The sequence below is a fragment of the Dipodomys spectabilis genome, unplaced genomic scaffold, assembly GCF_019054845.1.
Source record: "Dipodomys spectabilis isolate Male_0828 unplaced genomic scaffold, ASM1905484v1 ptg000783l, whole genome shotgun sequence".
Lineage (NCBI taxonomy): Eukaryota > Metazoa > Chordata > Mammalia > Rodentia > Heteromyidae > Dipodomys > Dipodomys spectabilis.
Window position 1 is genome coordinate 13,356,796 of NW_024871460.1, and position 26,602 is coordinate 13,383,397.

At 35.6% G+C, this 26,602-nt stretch overlaps 1 protein-coding gene across 1 annotated transcript in view; it reads right to left on the reverse strand.

The window, feature by feature from the left end:
- Nucleotides 1-24,492, reverse strand: part of Pkhd1l1 (PKHD1 like 1) — a 137,698-nt gene extending 113,206 nt beyond the window's left edge. The window contains 12 exon segments of the mRNA XM_042672936.1: nucleotides 1,048-1,137; nucleotides 3,335-3,445; nucleotides 4,246-4,316; nucleotides 8,094-8,136; nucleotides 9,648-9,721; nucleotides 10,231-10,284; nucleotides 10,503-10,596; nucleotides 12,584-12,641; nucleotides 16,577-16,685; nucleotides 18,032-18,176; nucleotides 22,184-22,273; nucleotides 24,368-24,492. Of these exon segments, the coding sequence (XP_042528870.1) occupies nucleotides 1,048-1,137; nucleotides 3,335-3,445; nucleotides 4,246-4,316; nucleotides 8,094-8,136; nucleotides 9,648-9,721; nucleotides 10,231-10,284; nucleotides 10,503-10,596; nucleotides 12,584-12,641; nucleotides 16,577-16,685; nucleotides 18,032-18,176; nucleotides 22,184-22,273; nucleotides 24,368-24,440 (1,012 nt within the window). The 5' untranslated portion in view covers nucleotides 24,441-24,492.
- Between the last annotated feature and the right edge of the window lie 2,110 nt (nucleotides 24,493-26,602).

Sequence of the window (26,602 nt, forward strand, 5' to 3'; positions counted from 1 at the left end):
CCAAAAGTGGAGCTGTGGCTCAATAGGTAGAGCACTAGCCTTGAGCATAAAGAGGCCCAGACCCTGAGTCCAAGTCCCACAATTGACAAAAATTAATTAATTAATTAATTATTAGGTGAGCATTTTACAAATATGTAATTATAGCTACTTACGAGGCAGAGATGGAAAATTTTAGTTCATTTAAAACAAGTTTGGGCATAAAATTTTATAAGACTCTATCTTAGTCATCTTAGTGGCTGGGCGTGGTAATGTGTGCCTGTTACTCCAACTACAGGAAAAGCATAATGGCTGGGTACAGTGGCACACCCTTGCCAGTCTCAGTGGCATAGGGAAGCACAAGTAGCAAAATTAAAAGGCCAAGCTATCCTGGGCATGAAGTAATAACCAACAAAGGAAGGGGCTGGAGGTTTGGCTCAAGTGGCATAGCACCAGCAATCCCCAGGTACTTAACAAAAAAGCGGTATTTTATTTTTAATAATTACTGATAATGGGATTACTAAAATAGTGGCATAGAGGCAAGATGTCCAATTAACAGCCTGGTGTTCCCAGTGGGAGAAGACAGTGATGCAAGTCAGGCTTCTGTACAATTCAAGAAAAGCAAATGGAGATAGACATATTTTCTGTGGGAAGTAAGGGGAACTGGATAGGTCTTGATACTGCATCCCACATAGGTCCCTGAGTTTAATCCCCAGCACCACAAAAAATATTCTATATATAATGTACCAAGAGTTAATGATCATAACTAAATTTAAACTAAAGATATATTGCAGTTTTATCAACAGAGACTTACTATTGGCAGTAGGGTGTCAGAAGGATTTAGGCTGGGTTTATCTCCACTGATGTCACTTTGATAGAGTATTTTAATCTAGAATAAGTCTATTTAATCTAGAATAAATAGATTTAAAAACATGGGAAGTGACAATTCTCACTAAAAATTTTAAAACAAACTAATAATATTTTATGACACATGAAACATGCCCATATGATTCTTTTCCTGGAAATATACCTCATATATATTTTTTTCTATGATTTTTTATGGTAACTTACCTGGATACAGACTTTTGAGAACTGGAGGTAGGGGAGGTGTCTTGCAATATATTCTATTTTCTGTAACATTGAGAACATCACAGGACTGACCTGTACAGATCAAAATGAACAACTATTAAAAATAAAATTCCAGAAATCAAATTACAGTAGCCTCCCTTGAAATATTTTTTCCAATTAAAACAAAATTGCATAGAAGTGTCAAAGTCAAGGTTCTTCATTTCAGATATAGATATAGATATAGATAGATATAGATACATTCCATGGAAAATGATGTTTCATTCAAGCTGGCTGTGATGGCCCTGCCTATCATCTCACCACTTAGTGCCTGGAGGTGGGATGGTTGAAATTTTTCTGAGCAGTCTGGGGGCCGAGGGGTGGGGGGCAAGTTCAACATCAGCCCAGGCTAGTGAGATTATATAGTGAGACTCTATTTCCAAATAAAAATAGGCACATTATTCATTAATGGCTATACTTCCATCAAGGAAAATTATATCCTGGCAAAATATAACACATCTGAGAAAGAAAATTTCAGGTTCTCAGGAGAATACAGAACAAAATGGATCAAAGGATTTCATTGTAAACATGCCACTTATGGGTGGGCCTTAGGTGAAGTTCAATTTCCCCTCAGGGAGGAATTGCTGAATGACCTCATGATGGACACAAGTATTAAAGGTAGGTGCACACTTGGTTCATTAACCCAAGTTTTTTAAATAAAAGCAAATGGGACGATAATGTTAAAGTGCTATGTTCACAAGCAGACTGAATTCCAGACTGACAAGGGTCTAAAGCCTGATAGAGGAGTCTGTGTTTGAGACCTGCGTGTGTTCCTCATGTAAATAAACGGTCCGTGCTGAGCATTCAATGAAGCAACAGTCATCATCCATGAAAAGTGAAGACAACGGAACTGAAGTCAGATCTGGTTGCCAACTCATGTTTGGTGGCCTTTCATGTTTAGCTTTGATACGACCCTTTACTACTTTGAATCTTTTGTGGATTGAACTAGCAAAACAATACATTAGAATAGTATATTAAACCACCAGATCATTTTATCAGAGGCAAAGGAAATACATTAGCAGATTATTATTTTTAAAGAAATTATGGGAGGGGGGGGGTCTCCAGCTTCCAGTCTGGTGGCCACATTAATAAATACAAAAGCATGAGAGAAAATTGTCGTCTTCTCAACAATGAAATATGATAGAAAATTGTCATCCTCACAGCGTATCGACTACATCATAACCAAATCAGGCACAAGATCAGATCATCACAAATGTATTGTACAAGTTAAAAGAATTTTGCATCCTTGTTTTAATATTTAAAACATAAAACTGGGGAAGTGGTGCTGTGGCTCAAGTGGTAGAGCACTAGTCTTGAGCTGAAGAGCTCAGGGACAGTGCCCCGGTGGAGAGTTCAGGCTGTTGTTCCCAAGGCCAGTATTATCAGTAATTATTAATGCATACCAGCCACAGTATATGAGAGTATGAGGGGAAATCTGAAAATCCTACCTAAATTTCATCATTTCCTCAAGAAGGGCTTGTAAGAGCTCATTATATTTTGGGGTTCATTTCTTAGCAAATAAAGAAAACCATGAGACCTAAATTTCTGTGGGATTGGGTTACTTCACTTAATATGATTTTTCCAAGATATGGAAACAAGAGGTCTGTCTTTATGGTTATTGTTTTAAATGTACCATGGGATTTTACTTGTTCTTGTTGTTGTTTCCTTTGTATTTTCTTCCCCCTATGTACTCTTTGCCTTACTCATGTAACTGTAACCCCTCTGTATCACTTGTCGATCAGTGTTACCCCCTTCCCTTGTTGTTGTCCCACTATCCCTTCCCGCCTCTCACCTCCCACACTCCCCCCCCATCCCTCCCACCAAAGTTGTACTCATTGCCTTCCTCATGTAAGTGTAACCCCTCCATACAACATCTTTACAATAAATATTTTTTAAAGAATTACAACTGTCTAAAGATGAAAAAGAGAAATAAAAAGAGCTCATTATATAGAAAGCGGTGTGTCCTTCACTGTGGGTGGTAGCTACAGTGCCATGTCACAGTGCCTTTTGGTGTCACCCGCAGAGCTTAGGTTACTGTCACATAAAGCTGGAAGGAGTTGCCTTCTTTAGAAAATTGCAATGGGAAGAGCATGGGGTCCCGGAACCCAATTCCTATGTGCAAATACCTAGCTTTCAATGGAAGAAAATAATAGTGAAGATTATTGTTCTTCTTACAAATTATTAAAGAACAGGAAGGATTCATTCTTACAAAGTATGACTTGAGAAATCATACCTCCAACTAGAACTTTCACTGGCAGATCCGTCTGATCAAAGAACTGTCCATTTATAGTTAGCACAGCGCCACCTTGAATGCTTCCTTTGGAGGGTGAAATTGAAGTGATTTCTGGGGGTGGGGAGAGCACATGAAATACAATGCATATTTACCTAAATCAGAACGATCTTGAAGAATCTGCTCATTCTTTTATTTATGGACTGGCATCTTATATTTGCATTTCTCCAGGTAGCAAGTGCCTTTAACTATGGTAAGCTTTGTGTGACTTTAAACATAAAGTTCTAAGTGTACTGGTAAATTAGTCCAGATTCTTACACTTTTTTTCTAATTCTGTGAAAGTTTTATAATAATACTACAGATGCATTTTGCATGAAATAAATTGCCAGGAAAAGCAACCACATGTGATTGCTTCCAAGATGATTTTTTTCACACCTTGACATCCTTGAAATCTGTGTGTCTCCATCATTTCAATCCCAGGACAAGTACAGTTTTTCCAGAAAGGCATATTTGCTTCTGATACCCTCCTAAGTGTATTTCAACCTGAGACCTTTTTAAAATAATTAAATTAGGCTAAATTAAAATCTATTTTAGTATTCCTCTGGGCCACACTCATGGCATAGAGATACTGGCTTCTGAATTAAATTGACAGGAAAACTTTTTATTTCTTCCTCCACCAACAACTAAAATTGAGACATGCAAGTGTCCCAGCTATCACTGTTTGGTCGATGAATTGTTTTTTTCAATAAATCTTACACAAAAAATGCAAAGCTGGGGAGCTTAGCTCATGTCAGTCATCCAATTAGAGTCTTCCTTATAGGCATTTGTCTTTTTCTAGCAGTATAGAAAACACTATTTTCTTTCATTTGATGACATATATGAGTATACAATGATGTGAGAGAAACATCACATACCTGCATATGTTTGAAACATGGAAATTTTATTGAGGGATGAAACAAAATATGTCATTTTCTCTGGGAAACTCCTGTTTAAAAAAAGGTAAATTTTCCTGTTTTAAAATAGGATCTTTACAGCATGAAGTCCTCAGTTCAAGCCCAAATAGCAATATCAAATAAAAAGAACTTTAAGAAAAGACCTTTATTTTAGTAATTTTTGTAGTGATAGAAATCGTATTGTAGCTTACAAAATAGTAGGATGGGACTTTTAGGGGGAAGATATAACATCTTGTATTTTTATTTTGTTGTTGGTTATACATTTGTCAGAACTTATGTACACTTTACATATGTGCATGTGTATTTTATTAAATGCAAATTTTTCCTGAATCGAGCTGGTTTTAGGAAATTACATTAACCAACAAAAAAGTTCAGAAAACAAAATAAACTTGGACAGGAGCCAGGTGCTAGTGGCTCACATCTGTAATCCTAGCTACTCTGGAGGCTGAGATCTGAGGAGTGTGGTTTGATGCCAGCTCAGGGCAAAAAAGTCTGTGAGACTTATCTCCAATAAGCTATGTAGAAGAAGCCAGAAATGGTGCTGTGGCTCAAGTGGCAGAGTACTAGACTTGAGCAAAAGAAACTCGAAAGAAAGAAAGAAAGAAAGAAAGAAAGGAAGGAAGGAAGGAAGGAAGGAAGGAAGGAAGGAAGGAAGGAAGGAAGGAAGGAAGGAAGGAAGGAAGGAAGGAAGGAAGGAAGGAAGAAGGAAGGAAGGAAAGAAAGAAAGAAAGAAAGAAAGAAAAAAAGAAAGAAAGAAAGACTCTGAACAGGAAAGCTGTCCTTCAGATATATGAGCACTTCCTGCAGACAATCTCATGGTCTCTTAGAACCTCCTTGTGATTTATGAGGATCAAGCTAAGAGCTCTCAATTTACTATGACATCTAATTTTTACCTTTATCACATCAAGTACGTAAAATTCAAGAATGTTCATAATTTACTCAAGATTACAAAACCAAGTGGCAGAAATAAAACAGAAATGCAAAGTCCTAATAGGTATAGTAACTACTAATTTCTGTGACAGTACAGATGAGTGAGAAGAAACTAATATCCAGTCCACTAGGTTTACACTGCCCTTAATGCACACTTGTTATTTTTGATATATATACTTCCATAATCTAGGGTCAAAATTAAATAATGTTTCTCTAACTACCTCAATGAAATTAGAAAAGTTAAAGAATTCAAATACAAATATTAAGATACAAAAGTAGACTCAAAAAGGGTAATATAAGCCTCAGGTTAGGGACAAACAATGAACTCTCCTGTGAAGCTAACTCATGCATTACAATACATATTTGCAAGACTAAGGAGTCTTGGGAAATACTTTATGCTAAATTAGTTATTTAAGAAGTTCATATTAGATTGTATATTTTTGTGTTGATCCCCAAAGATCTGAAAACATGCCAGCACCAACAATATTGTGTCTCAACAGATCCTCTGCTTCTTTAGCTAGTGAGAAAATTGCCTTTTGAAATAAAATTTGAATGTAATTTATTTGGGATGACATTGGGGTGATTTTCACGAATTTATTGATAATGAGTAGGCATTTCTCAATTAAGACAGCCTCATCTGAACCTTATCAGTTTGGAACAGCTGTCATTTGAACTTGGGGAAATAGTGAAGACAAGGTTGGCTATTAAAAAAGATACAGATTATGTGCCACAGTGGACTTTAATTATTACTTCATTTGATATTCAGGAATGTGCCTAAAATTGTAAAATATGAATCTTATCATTAAAAAAGATTTAATAGTTTTTAAATGACATGGAATCTTAAAACTAGGCTTCTAAGTAGTAAATGTCATAGTTTTAATAGTTATCTTAAATTCCTAAGACTATTTTATATAGAAACATCATTTCTTCAATTAGTGGACATTAGTATCAAAGGTTAGCCATGCATTTCTTTAAAAAAAGAAAATAAAGTATAAATCAAGATCATGGAATGAACAATTTAAGGTAGTACCCCTAGTTATAGAATATGTGAATTTGATGATAGTTATAAATGGAAATTTCCAGAGCCTTTAATGCAGCAGACTGATTTATGCACTCTTAGCAATCATATTCAGTCTTGATCACTCAAACCATCTATTTTGGGATAATTGTTTCTCTGGGAGACATATAATGGATTTGACAATTAACAATTTTCACAGACTTGGAAGTTAAGAATTCATTTTTCACCTTAGAGAATGAGAGTAAGAACATAAAAGACCCATATATAGTTATAGAAATCATTTAAAACTCAAGGATGGTTGCTTCTCACAAAGGGTTTAGTCTTTTTCGTAAAATTCTATTCACAAATTTTAAAAAGTTGTTTATAAGAAGTTCTCTTCTTGAAGAGAATAGTTGTTATATCATAGGGCTCTAATTCATTTGCTGTGTATCAGTTACAAAGCTGATTCATAGCCACTTATGTATCTCTTTGATTTGGTGCTAAATTATACTGCTATTCAAGGATTTGGTTTAGTTTGTAATAAAGTATCCATCTCAGGTATTGCTTTGTTATAAAGTTCTTGCTTGTGTCTAGAATTTGATAGCCCTCTAAAGATGATAGTAAAATTTAATCCATCTGGAATTACATTTTTATGCGAGGAGAGAACCAATCTGAGCTGCTCTGGCACTCTGTGAACACATATTACTTTGTAGTATGGACATTCTTTTCAAGCTTACAATCATTGGGTGTCTCCTGAGAGACAAAAAAATAAATCAACAGATCTAACTAACAATATTAAAATTGGATACTAAATAGAATCCAATTTATTTATTTAATTACAGTATCCAATAGAAATTTATTTGGTTGCCTGACAATTGACTCATTTTCTCAATAGACACTATGAGATTTGGGGCAGAACAATTTATTTAGGTTTGTCACATCTATGTCCTGCCTATTAAAGACATTAACTTACCCAGTTACTGTGATAGTCAGAAAATACACTCATTGTAAATGTTTTCATTGTAAATACTACAGCATCAAAACGTGAAGCTGTGGTGATATTTAGTTCTGGTGGCTGAAACTTTCTATCAGCCATGGCAGAGAAGTAGAATGAATGAAATGTTCAGGTCCGCGAGATAGGACTTAGACTACATGATTCACTTACTGCTGTAATCTGCTTCTATTGGCTGAATTTGCTTGGGCAAATTATCTCCCTTTCCTCCTTCCTTTTCATGTTGCCAATAGGCAAGATGGGGTGGATTATATGTCACTTATTAGGATATCTTAAAAGAAAACCTTTATCCTGTAATATTAATTATGAGGCTTTTGTTTTACAGTAACAAAAATTGTAATTCAGCTGGACGCCGGTGGCTCACGCCTGTAATCCTAACTACTCAGGAGGCTGAGATCTGAGGATCACGATTCAAAGCCAGCCCGGGCAGGAAAGTTCATGAGACCCTTATCTCCAATAAACCACTAGGAAACCAGAAGTGGTGCTGTGGTTCAAGCAGTAGAGCTCTCGCCTTGAGCTGAAGAGCACAAGGACAGCACCCAAGCCCAGAGTTCAAGCCCCACGACCGACAAAAAAAAAAAAAAATTACTATTCAATCAGGAGAACTATATAAAAGATAATAGTTTTCCATCACAGTTAAATGTTTTTATTTGTTATTTTAGTTACTGTTGATTCACAACAAGTAAAAGTCATATGGAAGGTACAAATTAAAAATAAAAGGGAGTTATGGATTCTTTAAATGTTAATATGTGGAAAGAAAGTGATTGATTCCTTAATCTCTGCATTTAGAGTGCAAAATAAATATTTATACTTAATTTTATTCGCCCAGTTGAATCAATTATGATAATCATTATTTACAAAATGACCTACCTTCCATAATCACTATCTAAGATGAAGCTGACATTGTGATGACCTGGAATTAATTGGAATACACAATTAAATTTCCAATCAGAGGAGAACAATAACTCTATTCTATGTAGCTGATTTAAATGCAGACAAAATATATAATAAAAATATATAATAAAACAAAACATATAACAAAAATATATAATAAAATATATAATAAAACAAAATATATAACAAAAATATATAATAAAATATATAATAAAACACATATAATCATTTACAAATCATCAAAGAAAACTGGAAGGTTTTAAAAGTTGAAGTTATAACTAGGAAAATATTACAAAATACAATTATGAACTTAGAAAAATAAAGAATAGATAGGCATCACTAATACCCTGTTCAGAGCCTCTGATGGGGGTTGAGAGACATGGTGTGGAAGGAAGACTCTGCCGATCCTTATCCTAACAGAATGCATTATCAAGAGCAAAGACCCAAACAGAGAGCTTAAACTTGTTATGGAATATCAGGAATAATAAATCTTGAGAATGTAAAATATGGGTCAAAGAGCATTTCTCTGTCCCTGCGCTCTTCAGCTCAAGGCAAGCGCTCTACTGCTTGAGCCACAGCGCCACTTTCAGTTTTCTAGTGTTTTATTGGAGATGAGTCTCACGGACTTTCCTTCTCGGGCTGCTTCGAACCATGATCCTCAGATCTCAGCCTCCTGAGTAGCTAGAATTATAGGCGTGAGCCACTGGCGCCCAACATCAAAGAGCATTTTCTGAGGACATATATTTCATCTGAAAATTTCAGGATGTAATACTTACACAGGGCCTGAGATAGGAGAGAAGCTGATTTAAGAACTGAAAGAGCCAGATGCCAGTGGCTCACACTTAAAATCCTAGCTACTCAGAAGGCTGAAATCTTAGGATAGCAGTTCAAAGCCAGCCAAGACAGGAAAATTTATGAGCCTCTTATCTCTAATTAATCGCTAGAAGAAAAAAAAAGCCAGAAGAGAAGCTTTGGCTCAAGTGGTAGAACTCTAGTGTTGAGTAAAAAGAACTTAGGGATAGCACCCAGGCCCTGAGTTCAATCCAAGGAGCAGAACACAGATACAGACACACACAAACACCCAGGCACACACAGACACACACACAGACACACACACACACACACACACACACACACACACACACACACACACACACACACACACACACACCAAAAAGGAGGAGGAGAAGAAGAAGAAAAAGAGGAGGAGAAGGAGGAAAACTGAAATTAAGGCAGCATGTAAGAAGTAAAACAGCTGAACTAAGTAAATCATAGAATCATTGGGAAGGGCAAAAAAGAAAATATAACCTTGAAGTTTACTTTCTATATGTCTTAAGAAAATAAGTATGTAAATAAATAAAGCATACACCCTGGCTTAAAAGTGAAAAGAAGGCAATTAAGAAAGGGAAAACAAAAACAACAAAAAAATGGCGACCGTGAGAAAAAAATGCAGGGAAGATCTAGAAGAACATAAAACAAGGCTGAGCTGGGCTTCTCTGACAACTATGAAGAAGAGTGATCAACGCTTACCAATGTAAGTTCCTGTTATTTTACAAATCATAGAACCCATGTCTCCACTTGGATGATCTAGCTTGAGTCCATACCTATCAAAATTATGAGCTTATCAAATTTCATATTGATATTACATTTCAAAATATCATTTTAATTGGACATATTTTATTACTTTCAGAATATATATCAGTTTAGAAACATTCTCCACTTAAAATCTCCGTGAGATGAAAATAATTCCCAGGTGTCAGTGATGGGTTATAGATAAAATTTCATTTGATGCAAAAATGTTTGTAATTAAATTTGACATTCCTGTTTCTCTTAAGCACTGAAAATACAATCAAGTAAAGAAATTATGTGATATTTCTCAAAACACCTTTTTCATAATGACCTAAATAATAATTCATATTGTACTATACTGAAGACAAAGGAGAAAATAAGTTAGCAGCTAACTACATAAATGAATATTAATTTATGAAATAAACTATTACTACTCATGTACTATAAAGGCATTTAGCTATGTGATATTTCTTACCATTACTATTTATTTTTTTAGCAAAACAATTTTAAAAAATTTTTAACAAAAATTTTCTTAATTACTTACAAATCATCAGATTGTGGTATAAGAAGCTCACAGGGCATTCCTCCAATATAAACTCTGCATAAATATTTTATCAGATAAAAGTTAAGTTATATTAGTAAAATGTACCTCCCATAAACAATAACTACCATACGTTTTTCTTAATCACTCATTGCTAATTACTATCCATCATGACTGCCTTAAACAAACATCTATTGATGCTATACTGAAGTTTTTAATTTTTTTAAAAAAATTTTATTATTTGATCCATTATTATACTTCCACACCAAAATTACCTCAAAATCCTGACATTTCTCCCATTTGAGCTTACAGCAGTATTGCTCCCATAGACATCAGTAAAGATTCTTCCTTGGATTGTTATTAATGTACCTGAAAACAAAGCAAAAGATTCAAGTAGGCTCTATATTAATCTCTATCTCAAAACACTAGAAAGTTCTCTAATAAAAACAAATTAACAGATTTTTTCTATTTTTTATTTTTATTTTTGTCTATCCAAGGCTTGAACTCAGGCCTGGGCACTGTTCCTGATCTCTTTTGCTGGTGGTAGTGCTAGCAATGCTACTAACACTCTGCCACTTTGAGCTATAGTGCTGCTTTTGGTTTTTGAATGGTTAATTAGAGATCAGAGTCTCATGGGGACTTTTCTACTTGGGCTGGCTTCAAACCATGATCCTCAGATCTCAGCCTCCTGAGTAGCTAGGATTGCAGGTATGAGGTGCTGGTGCTCTGAAAAAAACAGAATTCTTATATTCCGTTGTAGTGTTCAGCATTGGCGTGAAATTTCTAATAAATATAATAAAATATATTGTGTATATTGAGTATATTAAGTACATTGAATGAGTATTTGTATTTAAAGATTAGTGAAGTATTTCAGAGAAAAAACTAGTAAAATACTTAATTAAATACTACTTCGGGCAACAGGTAATTTATTTAAAAAGAAAAAGATTGCCACATAATACATAAAGTAACCCAAATCTTGATTGAAATAATCATGAAATATTAAAGCTAGTCATAAAAGTATACATCTGTAATCTTAGCATTCTAGAGGCTGAGGCAGGAAATGAATTGCAAATTTAAAACATCACAAGGCTCTGTCTCAAAAAGTACATTAAATAATTAAATTTTGAAAATTATGAAAAGAAAGTGAAATTGAATGTGATGATTGTGTAATTAGGATTTCAGGTTAAATCTACACATGTAATAATAAAAATGAAGTTATCTGACAGAGCCATGCACTGGTGAATCGTACCTCTAATCATAAATACTTAAGAGGCTGAGATCTAGATTATGGTTTAAAACTAACCTGGGTAGATAAGTCTGTGAGACTCCATGTCAAAAATAAAAGCTGGATTAGAAATATAATTCAAATGTTAGAGCGCCAATTGAGTGAGCATGAGACCCTGAGTTCAAGCTCTGGTACTGCCAAAAAAAAAAAATATCTGATAGAAAAAGCATTTGTTTTCCAAAACAAGATAAATTCAAAATATATTTCACACATACATGAAATAAGATATTTGGCATCCTTCAAAGAATTCTTTTTTTTTTTAATTGTGAAAATACCATACAGAGGGCTTACAATTACATGGGCAAGATAATGAGTACATTTCTTATCAAGCATTGTTGCCTCCTCCTTTGTTTCCCCTTCCCATCCTTTCCCATCTCCCACCCCTCCCCCCAGATAAATATTCAAATGTTTTTTCTTTCATGCGATTGTTTCTAACATATTTATAAGATGATTTCAAAGAATTCTTACAATTTCATATGGAAAAAGATGATTGGCTTATGAAATGAAATGCATATATTCAACAAACCTGAAACAAATTTAAGAGTAAACCAAAGAACTGAAAACACTGAAAGCATACTACTTTTTCTTTTTTATAAATTCCATTTTATTTTAAGGCAGGATCTCACTAAGTAGCCCAGGCTGTCCTCAAACTCGACCTTCCTGCCTCTATTTCCCAAATGCTGAGAATGCCATTTATAGTTACCATAACCAATTCCGTTACTGTGTGTCATTACTCCCTGGGAAGAATATTTGAAAACAGTTCATAGTTACAATTGAGTAAGCTGTAGAAAAGGGCATTCGTATGTATTTCTGTAGGTATTATAAACTGGCCTAATGGTATCATCAAAATAAACACTAGAAGATAAGTAAACATCCAATACAATGAAAATTAAGTGCATTATCATAGATTATGATTCAACTTTTGAAAATACTTTTAATTGATAACCCGTTTCATAAGCAGAAAAAGGAAATGTATAATTTTTAGGTATTATAATGATTGCATACACAATATATGTAAATAAAGTTAACTGCCACACACCAAAAAAAATTTCAGCAATTACAAGAACCAACCTGGAGTTCCAGATAAAGGTGTGATGTTCCTTATTGTTGGGGTTCTGAAACTTTTTGTCTGTAAAATAATAATATGGATAAGCAGTCTTTTCTCTATATTGATTCTAATTTTATGGAATAGATCTATTTCTACTTCTATTTCAATAATAATCCATAATAGAACTATCAAAATATTCTTACATATAATAAAAATTTTGATCATGTTCTGGTTATTCAAGATTATTTCCTTATTCTTTAAAAATTCTTCCGCTTCACAATATTGTCAGCCTGGAATTTTTGTCTACTTGGTTGGTTGGTTGTTTTTGTGGAACTACTTTATTTTTTTGTTGAGCTGTGAGCTTGGGGGGCGGGGAGGTGCCAGGGGGTAGGGGAGGGTGGAGTTCAGGGAGTTTCTACCCATGATCATCTCTGCTTTGCTTTACTGGAATCTTAAGGGGAAACGTGGGGGAGACAGGCTTCTGAGATTCCACATGGCTGAGCACTTGTACCCACACCTCCCATGTGCCAGATTGGATTCCCCAGATTCTGACTTATCAGCCTAGAATTTGAAAACTCCATCATCCTTTAGTTAAAACTAGAAGCCAATCAGTCATTCAGAAGACTCTCAAGAATTTGACAGGATAAAATTAAAGAAATTATGTTTGGTTAAGTCCTTGAGGAAAGAAAGTAACAAGGAACACTTCAAAATCAGACGCAAAATAATAAAAGACCAGTAAAGCAAGTTTTATTTGTCATGGTAATGATAAATTCCTGGCGCAATGCAGTCACTTTTCTTAAGAAATGTCACAGCAAAGGAGAATTGAAAAAGAGGCAAATTCCAGAGAGGCCACCAGTGTAATTAAGACTTCAATATCTGTCATAAAGTAATGACTTTCTAAAGTGTCCACACCCCAGTCTCTACGGAAATATCAGGCTATGGTAAATGGTTGTAAATGGAATTAAAGTTGCTAAATAGCTGGCTTTAAATAAGGAGATAACCCTGTATTGCCCCCATGGGCCCAAAGTATTTACAAAGATTCTGGAAGTACAACTGGGAAACAGAGTGCAGACAGATTAAGAGAAGAAAATAGGGTGCTTCTTGGAAGCAGAGTGAGCATGACGCAGTGTGATAAAGACTTAACTCCCATTGTTGGCTTTGGAGACAATGGTAGGAGAACAGGAGCCAAATTATATGGGTAGTCATAGCAGCTAGAAAAGGCAAGAATACAGAATCTCCCATAGTGTCTCTGGAAGGAATGTAGCCATCCAGACACGTGATTGCAGCCTAGACTTAACTGCAGAGATGTAAGATGGTACATTTGCATTGCAGTAAGCCACTAAGTTTGTGATAATTTGTCATTGCATTAAATAAGAAAGGGTTGTCTAGCTTTTAGAGGTCTTCAAGTACATATAAGAGGAAGAAGGGTATCACAGTTAAAAGCCCAAGTTTGCAGCTGCTCTTTTCAAATTGAAATTTGAGCTTAATCACTGCCTCTTTATGTGACTTCGGGTAAGCAACATAATTTCTCTGTGCATCAATTTTATCATTTATAAAACAGAGGTAAATAAGACTTATATTCAGCTACAAGATTGCTATCAGAGTTATGAGTTAATAAACATACCTATTAAGAATATCACCTGACCTATAATAAATACTACAGTAAATACTATATGAGCCATTATTATGCAAATAAACACATGCTGAATTCATTTTTAAAAGACAAAAAAGGCTGGACATTGGTGGCTCATGCATGCAAGCCTAGCTAGTTAGGAAGCTGAGGTCTGAGGATCAAGGTTCAGTCTTCAAGATTTTTATAGCAATTAACCAGAGCAAAAAGCTGGAAGTAAGAAGTGATGGTGTGTGGCTCCAGTGAAGTGGAGGTATGGCTCAAGTGATGTAAAGGTGTGGCTCAAGTGGTACCTAGCCAGCAAGGAGCAGGGTAGAGTAGAAAAAAGAAAAAGCAAGAGGCTCTGAGTTCAAGCTCCATACCAGCATACACATACATCCACAACCACCCACACCTATACCCACACCCATACTGCCCCATACATTGCTCCAATGTGAAGAAAATTACTTATTTAAATAGGAAAAGAGCACACTTTAGGAAAATCAGTAACCAAGATGAATTAATCATCTACATTTTGAAAGAATGCTGGAGAAAATTAGTAGTCCAGAAACAGATCAAGAAGAATTTACATTCCACAGAAAACAGAACAGACATGGGAAGCATTTTTAAGAATTAATTAATATTAATTAATTAAGCATTTTAAAGAATTAATTAATGGAACCTGTGTTATGAAAAATAATAAAATAATTTAGAACAAAGTAGATTCTCAATGAAGTCAATTGGCCCTTTATTCTCATTAAGATGAATGTGAAAGACCATTGTTTTTTGAGTGTTAAAATAATTTTGAAATATGAGGATAAGAAGGCTTCAGATATATCCTTTCACAATTTAGAATGATAAAAGAAAACAAATTCTAAATGGAGAATTCCTATAAAATAATAGAAAATGAATCTCTAGCCATAAAACCTTTGTTTGGTAAAATATTAGTTTTAAAATAGTTAGTAGAAAGGCTAAAGGAACTGCCAGCTAGGTGTACAAATCAATCTCTACAAGTCATTGTATTCTTACTTAAATAGTATTTGTAGCAAAATAATAGAGGATTGCATGTTAAATAACATTAGTTTCTGTCATAGTTTTAAACCAATAGACAAAATGTACAAGGTATTTGTTATCAGTTGTTAATAGAAGTACAAAAAAATAAGAGTACACTACTGCAGAACATGTATACTTATTTAACATTGATATGACATACTGCATTTTCTAATATATTGATATACAAAGATTTTTAAATTTTAATGCTAATCCTTCACCTACCTCAAAATAAAAATTGTATGGATCCTACACAACATGCAGGCTCATTACATTCAAAATTATACAGAAAGAAGAGCTGTGATGTTCTATTTATAATGAAGTAGTGAATCTTATGAAGTAGGAAAAGAATCAAACAAAGAACAGAGGTGGAGAAAGAGGAAAAACAGTTTAAACAAAAAAATTCAACAGTGTAAGTATGCAGTGATATTTTTTAAACCTAAATTCCCACTGAAAATGGGAGAATGAAGCAGAAATAAAAGAGATTCAACTGCTAAAAAGAATCAAAACTAAGAAAATTATCTTATGCTAATATATGAATGTATACACATATATGCTAATATAGGTATTTATTGTGTACATATGTATATACTATACATCAATTATACATTATATAGCATATAATATGTATTATACATTACATATTATGTAATATACACTTTGTATATATTATATAATAAAATATGTATAAGTATGTATACTATGTTAATATATGTAATATATTAGAGAAATATAGAAATATATTACATATATATCATGTTACATGTATATATGTAATCTACACATATTAGCATATGTAATATGCATATAAGTAATATATTAGCATAAGAAAATGTGTATATATCAACGTTAGAACTAGGTAGCATATATTTTATATATATATGTGTGTGTGTGTATGGATATGCACATATACATTCTCATCTATACTGGGGATTAAACTCAGGGTCTCCTAGGAAAGCACTGTACTACTGAATCACATCTCCAACCCCTTTGCCTGGGTGATTTTCAAGGTAAGGTCTCACTTTATACTCAGGACAGCCTAACTGTAATCCTACTTATGCTTCCTCTTATCATAGGGAATGACAGTATAGTTGCTGTGCTCTGCTAGATTCACCCACGGCTGGTTGAGATGGAGTCTCTTGAACTGTGTATGCTCAGGCTGGACTTGAACTGTGTATGATCTCTCAATCTTTACCTCTCAAGCAGCTAAGATTACAGGCTTAAGCCACTTAGCCTGGATAATATCTTTTCTAATGTGGAAAGAATAACAATTTGAAAAATTAAGCAATAAAAACCCAGTTCTGTCAAAAAGAAGACAAGGTGGATAAGGTATAAGTTCCAAAGGAGAGACACGTACATTGAAGCTGCATGCCCAGCTGCCACTGTGACCACGGCAGGTGCGATTCTCTGCGATAGGAACCCCGTCCACACTGACTCTCACAATGTAGGAATCTTCTGGCATTGCTCTTCAAGGTCAATGAGGAACACATGAAGATGGAATCATTTTTATTTTAGTAGACATTCATAATTAAAAAATATTGTCTTAGATAGACTACATGTCAACCTTGAAAATAAACTTATCTAAATTTCTACTTGAATCAGAGTTCAATTCCGACCGATTTATTTATTTACTATTAGGATGGCAATACTGGAGTTTGAACTTAAGGTCTCAGGCTTGCTAGGCAGTCACTCTTACCACTTGAGCCACATAAACCTATACCTTTTTTTGCTCTAGTTTTTTTCCCCTTAAATAGGATCTCCTATATTTTTGGCCAAGGGTCTCCACAGACCAAGTTCCTCTTACCTAAGCCTCTCACATATTTGAGTAATATGTACCAACATTCCCAGTTTATTTATTAAAATGGTTTCTCTCTACCTTCTTGCCCAGGGTGGCCTCTACCAATAACCCTCCCTATCTCTGCCTCCCAAGCCAGGAATGCATGACTCACTGCATCTAGCTAAATTCAAATTTCTATTACACAAAGAAAAGCTGCATCCAGAAGTACCATATATCACAAATTCCAACATAGGTTAGCTTAGACCAATACCTATTCTGACTATGTATATTAATTTTCATCATGAAGGACAACATATACAGTAATAACAAGTAGTGATAATCATATAAAATACTAACATTAACCTGACAGATTCAGTTAGTTCATGATATTCTTTTAAAAAGCTATTAATCAAGTTTCCTCTTAAGTACACATTTGCAGATGAAAGACAGCCAGCAAACCTAATATAAGTCCTCTAAAATATGTGCTACCTAGTTCTAAAGTTAATATTAAAAGCTGCAATTTAAAATGATTTAAAATGTTTCCTAAATTACTAATAATACACATCAATTTGGGCTGATAGTAAAGAACTTAAAATGTCACTATACAAAATGGTCATCTTCAATCTTAATAACTATGCAAATATTTTAAACAAAATTAGCCAAACTGAACAGGAAAGCATAATTTTGCCATTTTGAGGAACATCATTACATTTTAATAGTAGCCATTTATCTACTAAAGAAGTCTAATAATGATAAGATAATGGCTGTAATACAGGAGAATAGATATGGGGTATCCTTTTATCATTCCAATATGTGAAAAGAACATTTCGGCTGAACATAATAAAGGTGTAAAATAGTCACGATATCAAGAAATCAAAAATAATAGTCAAGATATCAAGAAATCAAAAATAATGACTGGAAACCAGAAAAATATTGCTTTTAGTAGGCAGACTGACAAAACTATTCAAAACCAATACACATAACTGAATTCTGAGATGATGAAAATGATGTTATTAAAGACACTTTGAAACCGACCTAGTATAGCATGTAATTTGAGTTGAATGGCTTGAATCTTTTTCTACATCACAAGTAATTGACTGGAAAGAAGAAACTAATTGCACACTGTTTCCCAACTCAGTGTTATCAACTCCATAGCTAAACTGGTTTGCTTGAGAAAAACCTGGAAAAGTAAGAAGATTCAATTACTATTAATGGAATTCAATTTTCGGAGAGCTAACAACTGTCACCCAGTAATTGATCATGTAATAAATAATGCCAAATAGCATGAAGCAAACAGTCCATTTATTTCATCTTTAACCCTATAGTTATAATCTGTGGAAATACAAAAATTGGCCTTGAATTGATTTATTCATGGAAGTTTTGTGAAACTTGTGCATCTCTCTCTCTACATTCATACACATAGAGAGAGAGAGCACCAAATACTAAGTAAGATGGGGAAAGGTACTATTTAAAAATAAGTCAAAGGGACTGGAAGAAGTAGAGGAGTGAGAAGTGATAAATATTATAAGTGATGAAGTCTTCACCTGTAGCTCCTATAAACAGACTTGCAAGTTGATAGTTTATTTAGGCTGTAACCCTTAGAGAAATGGAAGATAAAACTTGAGAGAAAAAATACTAGGATCTCTGAGGACAACTGTGGCTCAATCTTGAGGGGAATATATATATATTTAGTGGTATTAGGGTTTAAGGGCAAAACTTTACACTTGTTAGGTAGGAACTATACACTGAAGTCATGCCACTAGCCCTTTTTAATGCTGGTTATGTTTTTGAGCTAGGTCTAGCTTTTACTCAGATTGGCCTCAATATCAGTTCTATAATTTGTGTATCCTTTGGTAGCTGGGATGACAAGTTCACTGTGCCCAGCTTCTTCTTTTTTCATTGTTTAACCTTGGCTAGCCTGGAACTGACATTCTCCAGATCTTATGCCTCTCACTCAGCTGAGATTATGGATGTGGAACTGTGACTCAAGTGAGCACAAAAACTTGGTGGCAACACCCAAATCCTGAATTCAAGCCTCAAGACCAGCGTACTAGATAGATAGATTAGATAGATAGATAGATAGATAGATAGATAGATAGATAGATAGATAGATAGATAGATAATCAATATCAGTAAGTGGGAGGCCAGGATCTGAGCTCAGATTGTAGATTACCTGTGACCCAATGTAGTAGTCTCTTTCTTCTTATTTCTATCTTATCCTTAACATTAAAACCAAGGGTAGGGATTTTAACAAAAAGCTCTCTATGCCTCACATCTTAGGCCTTTATCAAAGAATTCATTTGACATTGAACAATACAAATACAAATATACATGTACATTTCACATATGACTAATATTTGCATTGAGCTGGCAGTTTAGAAACTAGAAAGCCAGCTGTTGCTCAAATGGAATTGTGAGAAAGCATATGAACATAGGAAAGCAAACCACTTGTAAATCCACTCCTTTTCTTTTGCCAATTTTTGCTTATCTATGGAGTTCACATTGAGTGTGGAATCAAGAAGGGCTGCTGCCAACTAACTAAAGGATGGAAAGTCTTACTTGTTCAGGAAGTGATAGAGGAATTTATTTTTCTATTAGGTACATGATACCTTGGTGACAGGGTGACATGAATCTCTTCTTTGGCATTCCCAAATCAACTACAATTCTGAAAAATAATACTAAAAAATATGGCATTTAAAAAAGTTTCCAAATGGCTATAATGTCAAATGTGTGTGTGTATATGTGTGTGCATGTGAGGGGAGGGGGGGGAGAAGAAAGAGAGAAAATGTCTAGAGTAAAGCCTATGGGAAAATGTGAACCAAATTAACAAGATTTGTAAATGCTTTAGCTATACTTTTGCTAAAAGCATACAAATATACAAATATTTATAATTTTAAATTAATTACAACAAAGCAAAAAGAAATGCAAATGAGCTATAGTTTTTAAGTTTTTATTTAAAGATATCATTTGAAACAAAGAGGACACTTCTGGAAGTCCTCCAAAGAACATAGATTACAGGAAGGGCTGGGAGTAACCTGGAAACAGAAAAGGCTGAAACTTCACATGGAAATTCCTGACATGTTGATATGTTTTCCTTTGTAGAAGTAAAACTGGAGACAAGAATTGTCAGGCACACAAACCTGAGTCTCCTGATAGCACTCATCCAAAAAGTACCGCCCAAGCTGCTATCATGGAAAATGTTAGTGTTGTTTCAGTCAGTAATTGTCATATAAGACTCAGAGTGATTTGTTTTCTCTAAGCTTTTTGTCTGGTTGGGTTTTTTGGTTGTTGTTCTTTTTTTTTAATTGTGAAAATACCATACAGAGGGGTTACAATTACATGGGCAAGGTAACGCAGGTCTTGGAAATGTATTTAAAAGTTGTAACATTCAAAACAGTAGGGTAAGGAAAACTACAGCTTGATTGGTGGAAGATACATTGTAAAGAATGAAACCAAGCCTGTAACATGAGTACTGAAGAATAAAAAGAATAAAGTAGCAAATACTCATAGGGGGTACTTTAGCTACATTATTCTTTCCAATATTCATGAGTCTAAGATGTAGAAATTAATAGGTCATGTTTCTACTGAGGAAGCCAGGGCTCAGAGAAGTAACTTATACCAGCCACGTAAATTGCAGTGGCAGAGATGGCATTGAAAGCCAAGAGACTGGATCAAAGTCTGTGACACTCCTATGACCATCATGACTATTATCATATTTTTTTACATAAAGAGAGATAGGATAGCTAGTACAAAACATAATGGAGGAATATGAACTATGGGTATAAAGCAAAGAAAAAAAACAATATAGTTTACAGACATGCCAGAACTGACCAAAATGATAATCCACTTCATCAATATCATCATATTAGAAGGAAATACAATTATTTCTATGATTGTGCTGTTGCTCAAAACACTTCTATTTTGGTATCATAACAGTAAAATCATAACTTTGTCTCCTTAAGTACAGGCTTTTTTTGCTTTGTTGTTAATTTTTTTAAACTGAGTTTAAAATGTTCTACCACTGAGCTTAACTTGCACCATAAACACTGCCATTTGAACAGAGTAATCCAATAGCAAAGTTTTGCCTTTAAAAGTGAGCATCATGTATAGAAGTAGACAAAAATCATTTGGGTGTACACAAAGTGTTAGTACTAGATTTTCTAGCAGCTGGAGTTTCTCCTAAATAATATTTTCTGTAATATTTTAAAATGACTTTATGAAAGTAACACAATTTAAATAGGTATGGGGGGGGCCAACATTTAGGTAATAATTACAGTTGTAAAGTGTTTTAGATTGATAAATTGATGCAATTGTAAAAATGAAAATACTTAGTGATCAGAGGTAGCACGGATGAATTGTGTGCGTCTTTTTTTTTCAAGTTAATTCACATAGTGATAAGAGATCTTAGGTGTTTTGTAGATTTATCATTGTATTGAACATATTCCATATATATGGAATATATATATAATGGGCACCAAACACCTATATTAAAACTTTATGTATTTGTCTTTGTTATTAAAGTATGATTGGCATATAAAAAGCTATAGTGTATATAACTTTGATATAATTATATACCTGTAAAGAATTACTGAAAGCAAATCCATAAATGTATCTACCATCTCCAAGTGTTGCCTTGATCTTTTCTTTATTAAAAAATAAAAAACCGTATACACTGGGTACCACTGGCTCACACTTGTAATCCTAGCTATTCAGGAAGCTGATGAGATCTGAGAATCATGGTTCAAAGCCAGCACAGGCAGGAAAGTCTGTAAGACTCTTATCTCCAATGAACTACTAAAAAAAGCATAAATAGAGCTATGGCTCAGGTGGTAAAGCACTAGTCTTAAGCCAAAGAAAGTCAGGCACAGCACTGAGTTCATACCCAGGACTAGTGCACACACACACACACACACACACACACACACACACACACACACATTTCAATAACACTTGACCTATGATCATCTATCTCAGCAAAAGTTTAAGTATATATTACCATACGTCTAACTCGAGGTATATGGTGTCTAACAGATCAATACAACTTACTCATTTTACATACTGCTCCTATAAAACAGCAAAAGTAGTATTTAGACTTACCTCTGAGAAAGCAATGTGAAATAATCTTTAAAATACATCAGCCTTAGTGCTCACATAGAGACGGGAAGAGAAGAAGAAAAGTAATTTTACCTTCTCCTTTGATAGTTAACCTTGTTGCTCCATTTATACTTCCATATTTAGGCATTACTTCTGTAACTCTGGGGATTGTTTTAGAACTCTCTGAAAGATACAAAAGAACAACAGTACAGGTAAGGTAACCAGGTTCTCCATTTCAAGCACCACAGTTTGAGCCAGCTATTACAAACTTGTAAAGAAAATTGCAAAAATAATAGGATTTGAAGAAAAATATGTCTAGGGTCTATTTCAGACACGATTAAAAAATATTAACTGAAGTTAATATTAATTTACTTCAACTTCTTAGTTAATACTTAGTAGTAAATAATCCTTTAGTTAAAACTTGGTTAATAATCACTGGTTTTTGTGAAAAGCACTCTTTTAGGTGTTACAGAGAGGATAACCATTTTCATCAGACTGACCTTTCATACATATTAGAAGCTACATATTGAACTCGGAGTGTCACACGGGCTCTGTGAACTGCAGAACGATAGCACACTTAGCAGACCCTTCACACAGCATCAGAGAGCAACAACGTAGAGACATAAATCATAAAAACACGCGCAAGGGACAACAGAAGGCAGATTTAAAGAAGTGTTCAAGAGCAGAAAAGGAATATTGTGCCTTGAGAACAGCTGTGGCAGGATGAGATTTCACAAAGGGCAATTTCTGAAAGCTTTCTAATGATAAGCTCTTCATGTGAGAGTAACCCAGTTTGTCGAGCGAATTAGTGAAAGTTACTAACAAACTGGGTTAGTTTCCAGGGGATATAGAAATGTTTCTCAGTCTTAACTTTCTGGCAGTTAACTTAGTACACAGAGGGTCACAGGTGACTTAGAAGATGCATTTCTCTTTTGCTACTGAGGCCACATCAGTCTCTAGAAGGCAAAGGATCCATTGCTGTTAATTAAGGGCAAATTTGAATTAGCTTGAACCTACTCATCAGGAAATAGAAGAGCTGTCTGGAGAAACACAGGGCAAATGACATTTTTTTTAGTATTATTATTTTTAGAAAACTACAACTAATTATTATTTTCAAAACTGAGACTGAGTCTCACTAGATAGACTAGGCTAGCTTCAAACTTGTGACCCTCCTACCTCCTCCTCCCAAGTGCTGGGAGCTATATAAGTGCACTGTCACACCTGGGTAGTAGTTCTTCAAGAAAACTCAAAAATACATGGAGAGTAGACACATTTATTTTCTGCTCAAACAAACTAGATCTCATCCTTGAGTTAGAGGTTAAACCAATCCTCAAAGTAGAACAACTTAAATGAAGACAGAACGACCACAAAAAATATTGTGTGAAGTGGATGTCTGAGCAAAGGTTAAGAAAATGATAATATGTTTATTCCTTTTTGAAATCGTGTCCTGGCATCTTGACCCACAATAGAAAAGCTCTCTGCCTTTGGGTGTGCCTGTTCCAAGAATTCCACAATGTTCCTGCCTATGGTACCTACTAACCCCTGGCACCAGACAGCCAAGAGTTGGGCACTGCAGGAAGAGAGCTGGATCCTATTTTCAGTTGGTGTTGCCTGGTCTATCTCAAGTTCATCCTGCTCTTATCTCGGCAGACAACTCCAATTTCTTATCTTATCACTTTCCTCCCAGGCCTCTCCTGAGTATTACTTTGAAGACTCAGGGCAACTTTCCCTGGAAGTGACTGACACCCATCCTAAAGACCCAACAACTTCTGTCTTCAGCGGCCAGGGCCAGACACTAGAACTGTCCTCATTACCTTGCTCATGTGGTTGTAACCCCTCGGTACAGTATTTTCACAATAAAAAACTTATTAAAAAAAATTAGGGAAAAGAGCGAGCCTTCAGGATGCGTATGTGCCTGCTCATCCCTGCCTTACTCCTCAGCAAATTGTTCTCTTTTTGGTTGTGTCACTTTGAAAAGTAGGTAGGAAAGAAGTTCCACAGATTAAATAATAGCCTCGCTCAATTTATAACAATTGAAATAATTTCTCACGTTCTCTTCTGAGCCTTTTTTTGAGTGTCTGTCTGTCTGTCTGTCTGTCTGTCCCTCTCTCTCTCTCTCTCTCTCTCTCTCTCTCTCTCTCTCTCTCTCTCTCTGCCCAGGGCAGGTGCCAGGGGGCCTGGGCTCTTCAGTGACACCCCCCCACACACACACCCCCCAAGCAGGGTCACGGTCTATTCTGACTTCTCCAACGTTTCCCTAATGCCCCACCCCCTAACCTGTGCGAAGATCCGCTGCGCACAGAAGCAGCCCGCAGAGGCCCCAAGTTTCCAGGAGCCACAGGCGCCCCATCGCAGAGCCAGTTGCTGCAGCCTGCACCTCTCCCCGCCGCCAGCATTGGGTTCCAGCGCGGGCCACACGTCCCAGGAGCCCGGGCTAACTTGGCACCGGAGGCCCGCCCCGCCCCGCCCCGCCCCGCCCCGTGCTTTGGATTTGCACGCGCACACCCACACACAGACCCGCACACGCACACACAACGCTACAGCCTTTACTGGAAAACCAAGCCTGTCCTGAACGTACCAGTCTCTAACCATCAAATTTCCACTCCCAGATCCCAGGTCATGACATGCATTCATTCCATGGCTGTCTATGCCTTGCTCTACTTGGTAGGAGGAATCAATGGTTAATTTCTCTGGGAATCCGTTTACAGTTTGTTTGTGGTTTTTTTGTTTCTTTGTTTTGGTTTTGGTTTATTTTATAAATTTTTATTGTCAAGCTGCGTGCAGAGGGGTTTCAGTTACATAAGTAAGGTAATGAGTACATTTGTTATCTTTCTTACGCTTCCCTTTTTTCCTACTTTCCCTGCCCCCCAGCCTCCCCCCCCCCCAAGTTGTACAGATCATTTCCAACGTGTTGTCTTGTGTGTATCTCTGTTGCATTGGTTCCCCCTTGACCTTTGTCTCACCATTCTGTTGTTCCCCCCTTCTTGATAAAATTCTGGGTTTACATACTTGTCTGTCTTGGTCACTAATCCTCCTTAAATGGATTAACATTTAAAATCACCTAGTACACAAACTTTCACTTATTCTCCCCTTCATATCACACACACACACACACACACACACACACACACACACTGTTATCTCTTCAGTTGACAATAGTAATAAAAAATAGTAGTGGTAGTAGTAGTAGGTATTTTTAGACTGTCCCAAACACTCATAATGATGTAGGTAGGACTTTTACTATACCCCTACTGTGTTTAGCAAGGGACCTGCATGGAAATGTTAAGCAATTCCTCAGGACCACACCCTAAGGTAATATAGCTGCTGAACACCTCAGTGTGTGGCTCTGACAATTGCCACTCCACTACCGCAGCCTCAGGGCAGTAGGCATCTGGAGAAAGCCTGCACATAGGCCAAGTACCAATGATGCCCTAAACCTGAGGGTGGCAGGGAGCACAGGTGTGGGAACCAGGGATGCTGACCCCACGCAGTATGCACTTGTTCCTTACTGAATGTTCTCCAAGTCTATTTCAATTTCTCTTCACTGTTCTTTTTTTTTTTTTTGTATCTTTCTCGGTTTTTTTAATTGTGAAAACACCGTACAGAGGGGTTACACTTACATGAGCAAGGTAATGAGTACATTTTTTTTTTTAATTTTTATTTATTTTTTATTGTGAAAATACTGTACAGAGGGGTTACAATTAGATGGGCAAGATAATGAGTACATTTCTTATCAAGCATTGTAGCCTCCTCCTTTGTTTCCCCTTCCCATCCCTTCCCAGCCTCCTCCCATCCCCCCACCCAATCCTACCCCTCCCCCCCACCAAAGTTGTAAAGTTCGTTTTCAACATGACAACTTGTACATCTCATTGTTGCAACGGGTCCACCTGTATCCTTATTTAAATGACTTGTTTTTCCCCTTCCCCTCCACAAATTATACCAACATCAAATACCGTGAAAGCAGGGGTTATACTGTGGGGGAAGGACATACAAAGCAACAAAGAGATAATCTTATAAATGTGTTAGAAACAATTGCATGAAAGAAAAAAAACATTTAAATACATATCTTAGGGTTCATTTTCCTAACATCACCTTATCTGACCTTTTCTGCTTGACTCAGACATATACTAGATATTGCAAATAAGGGAAACCATGGGACCTATGTTTCTTTGGGCTTGGCTTACTTCATTTACTTACTTCACTTAATATAATTTTTTCCTAACAAATGGGGCAATGTCATTTCACTCTTCTTAACATCCCATCCTCCATGTATTTTCTTCCTGTTAAAAGTTACAAAACTCCTATAGCTTTGATGGAGGTGTGGTTCAGTGGTAGAGCACCTGCCTAGCAAGCAATGAGGCCTTGAGATCAAATCTCCATATTGGGAAAAACAAAGAAACAGACAAACAAACAAACAAAAAAACAAAATGAAAGCAACCAGAAACTCTCCACTTCAACTTTCAGTTTCTTGTGAAATTACCTTTCTGACTGGGATATGGTGTTCTTATAAGA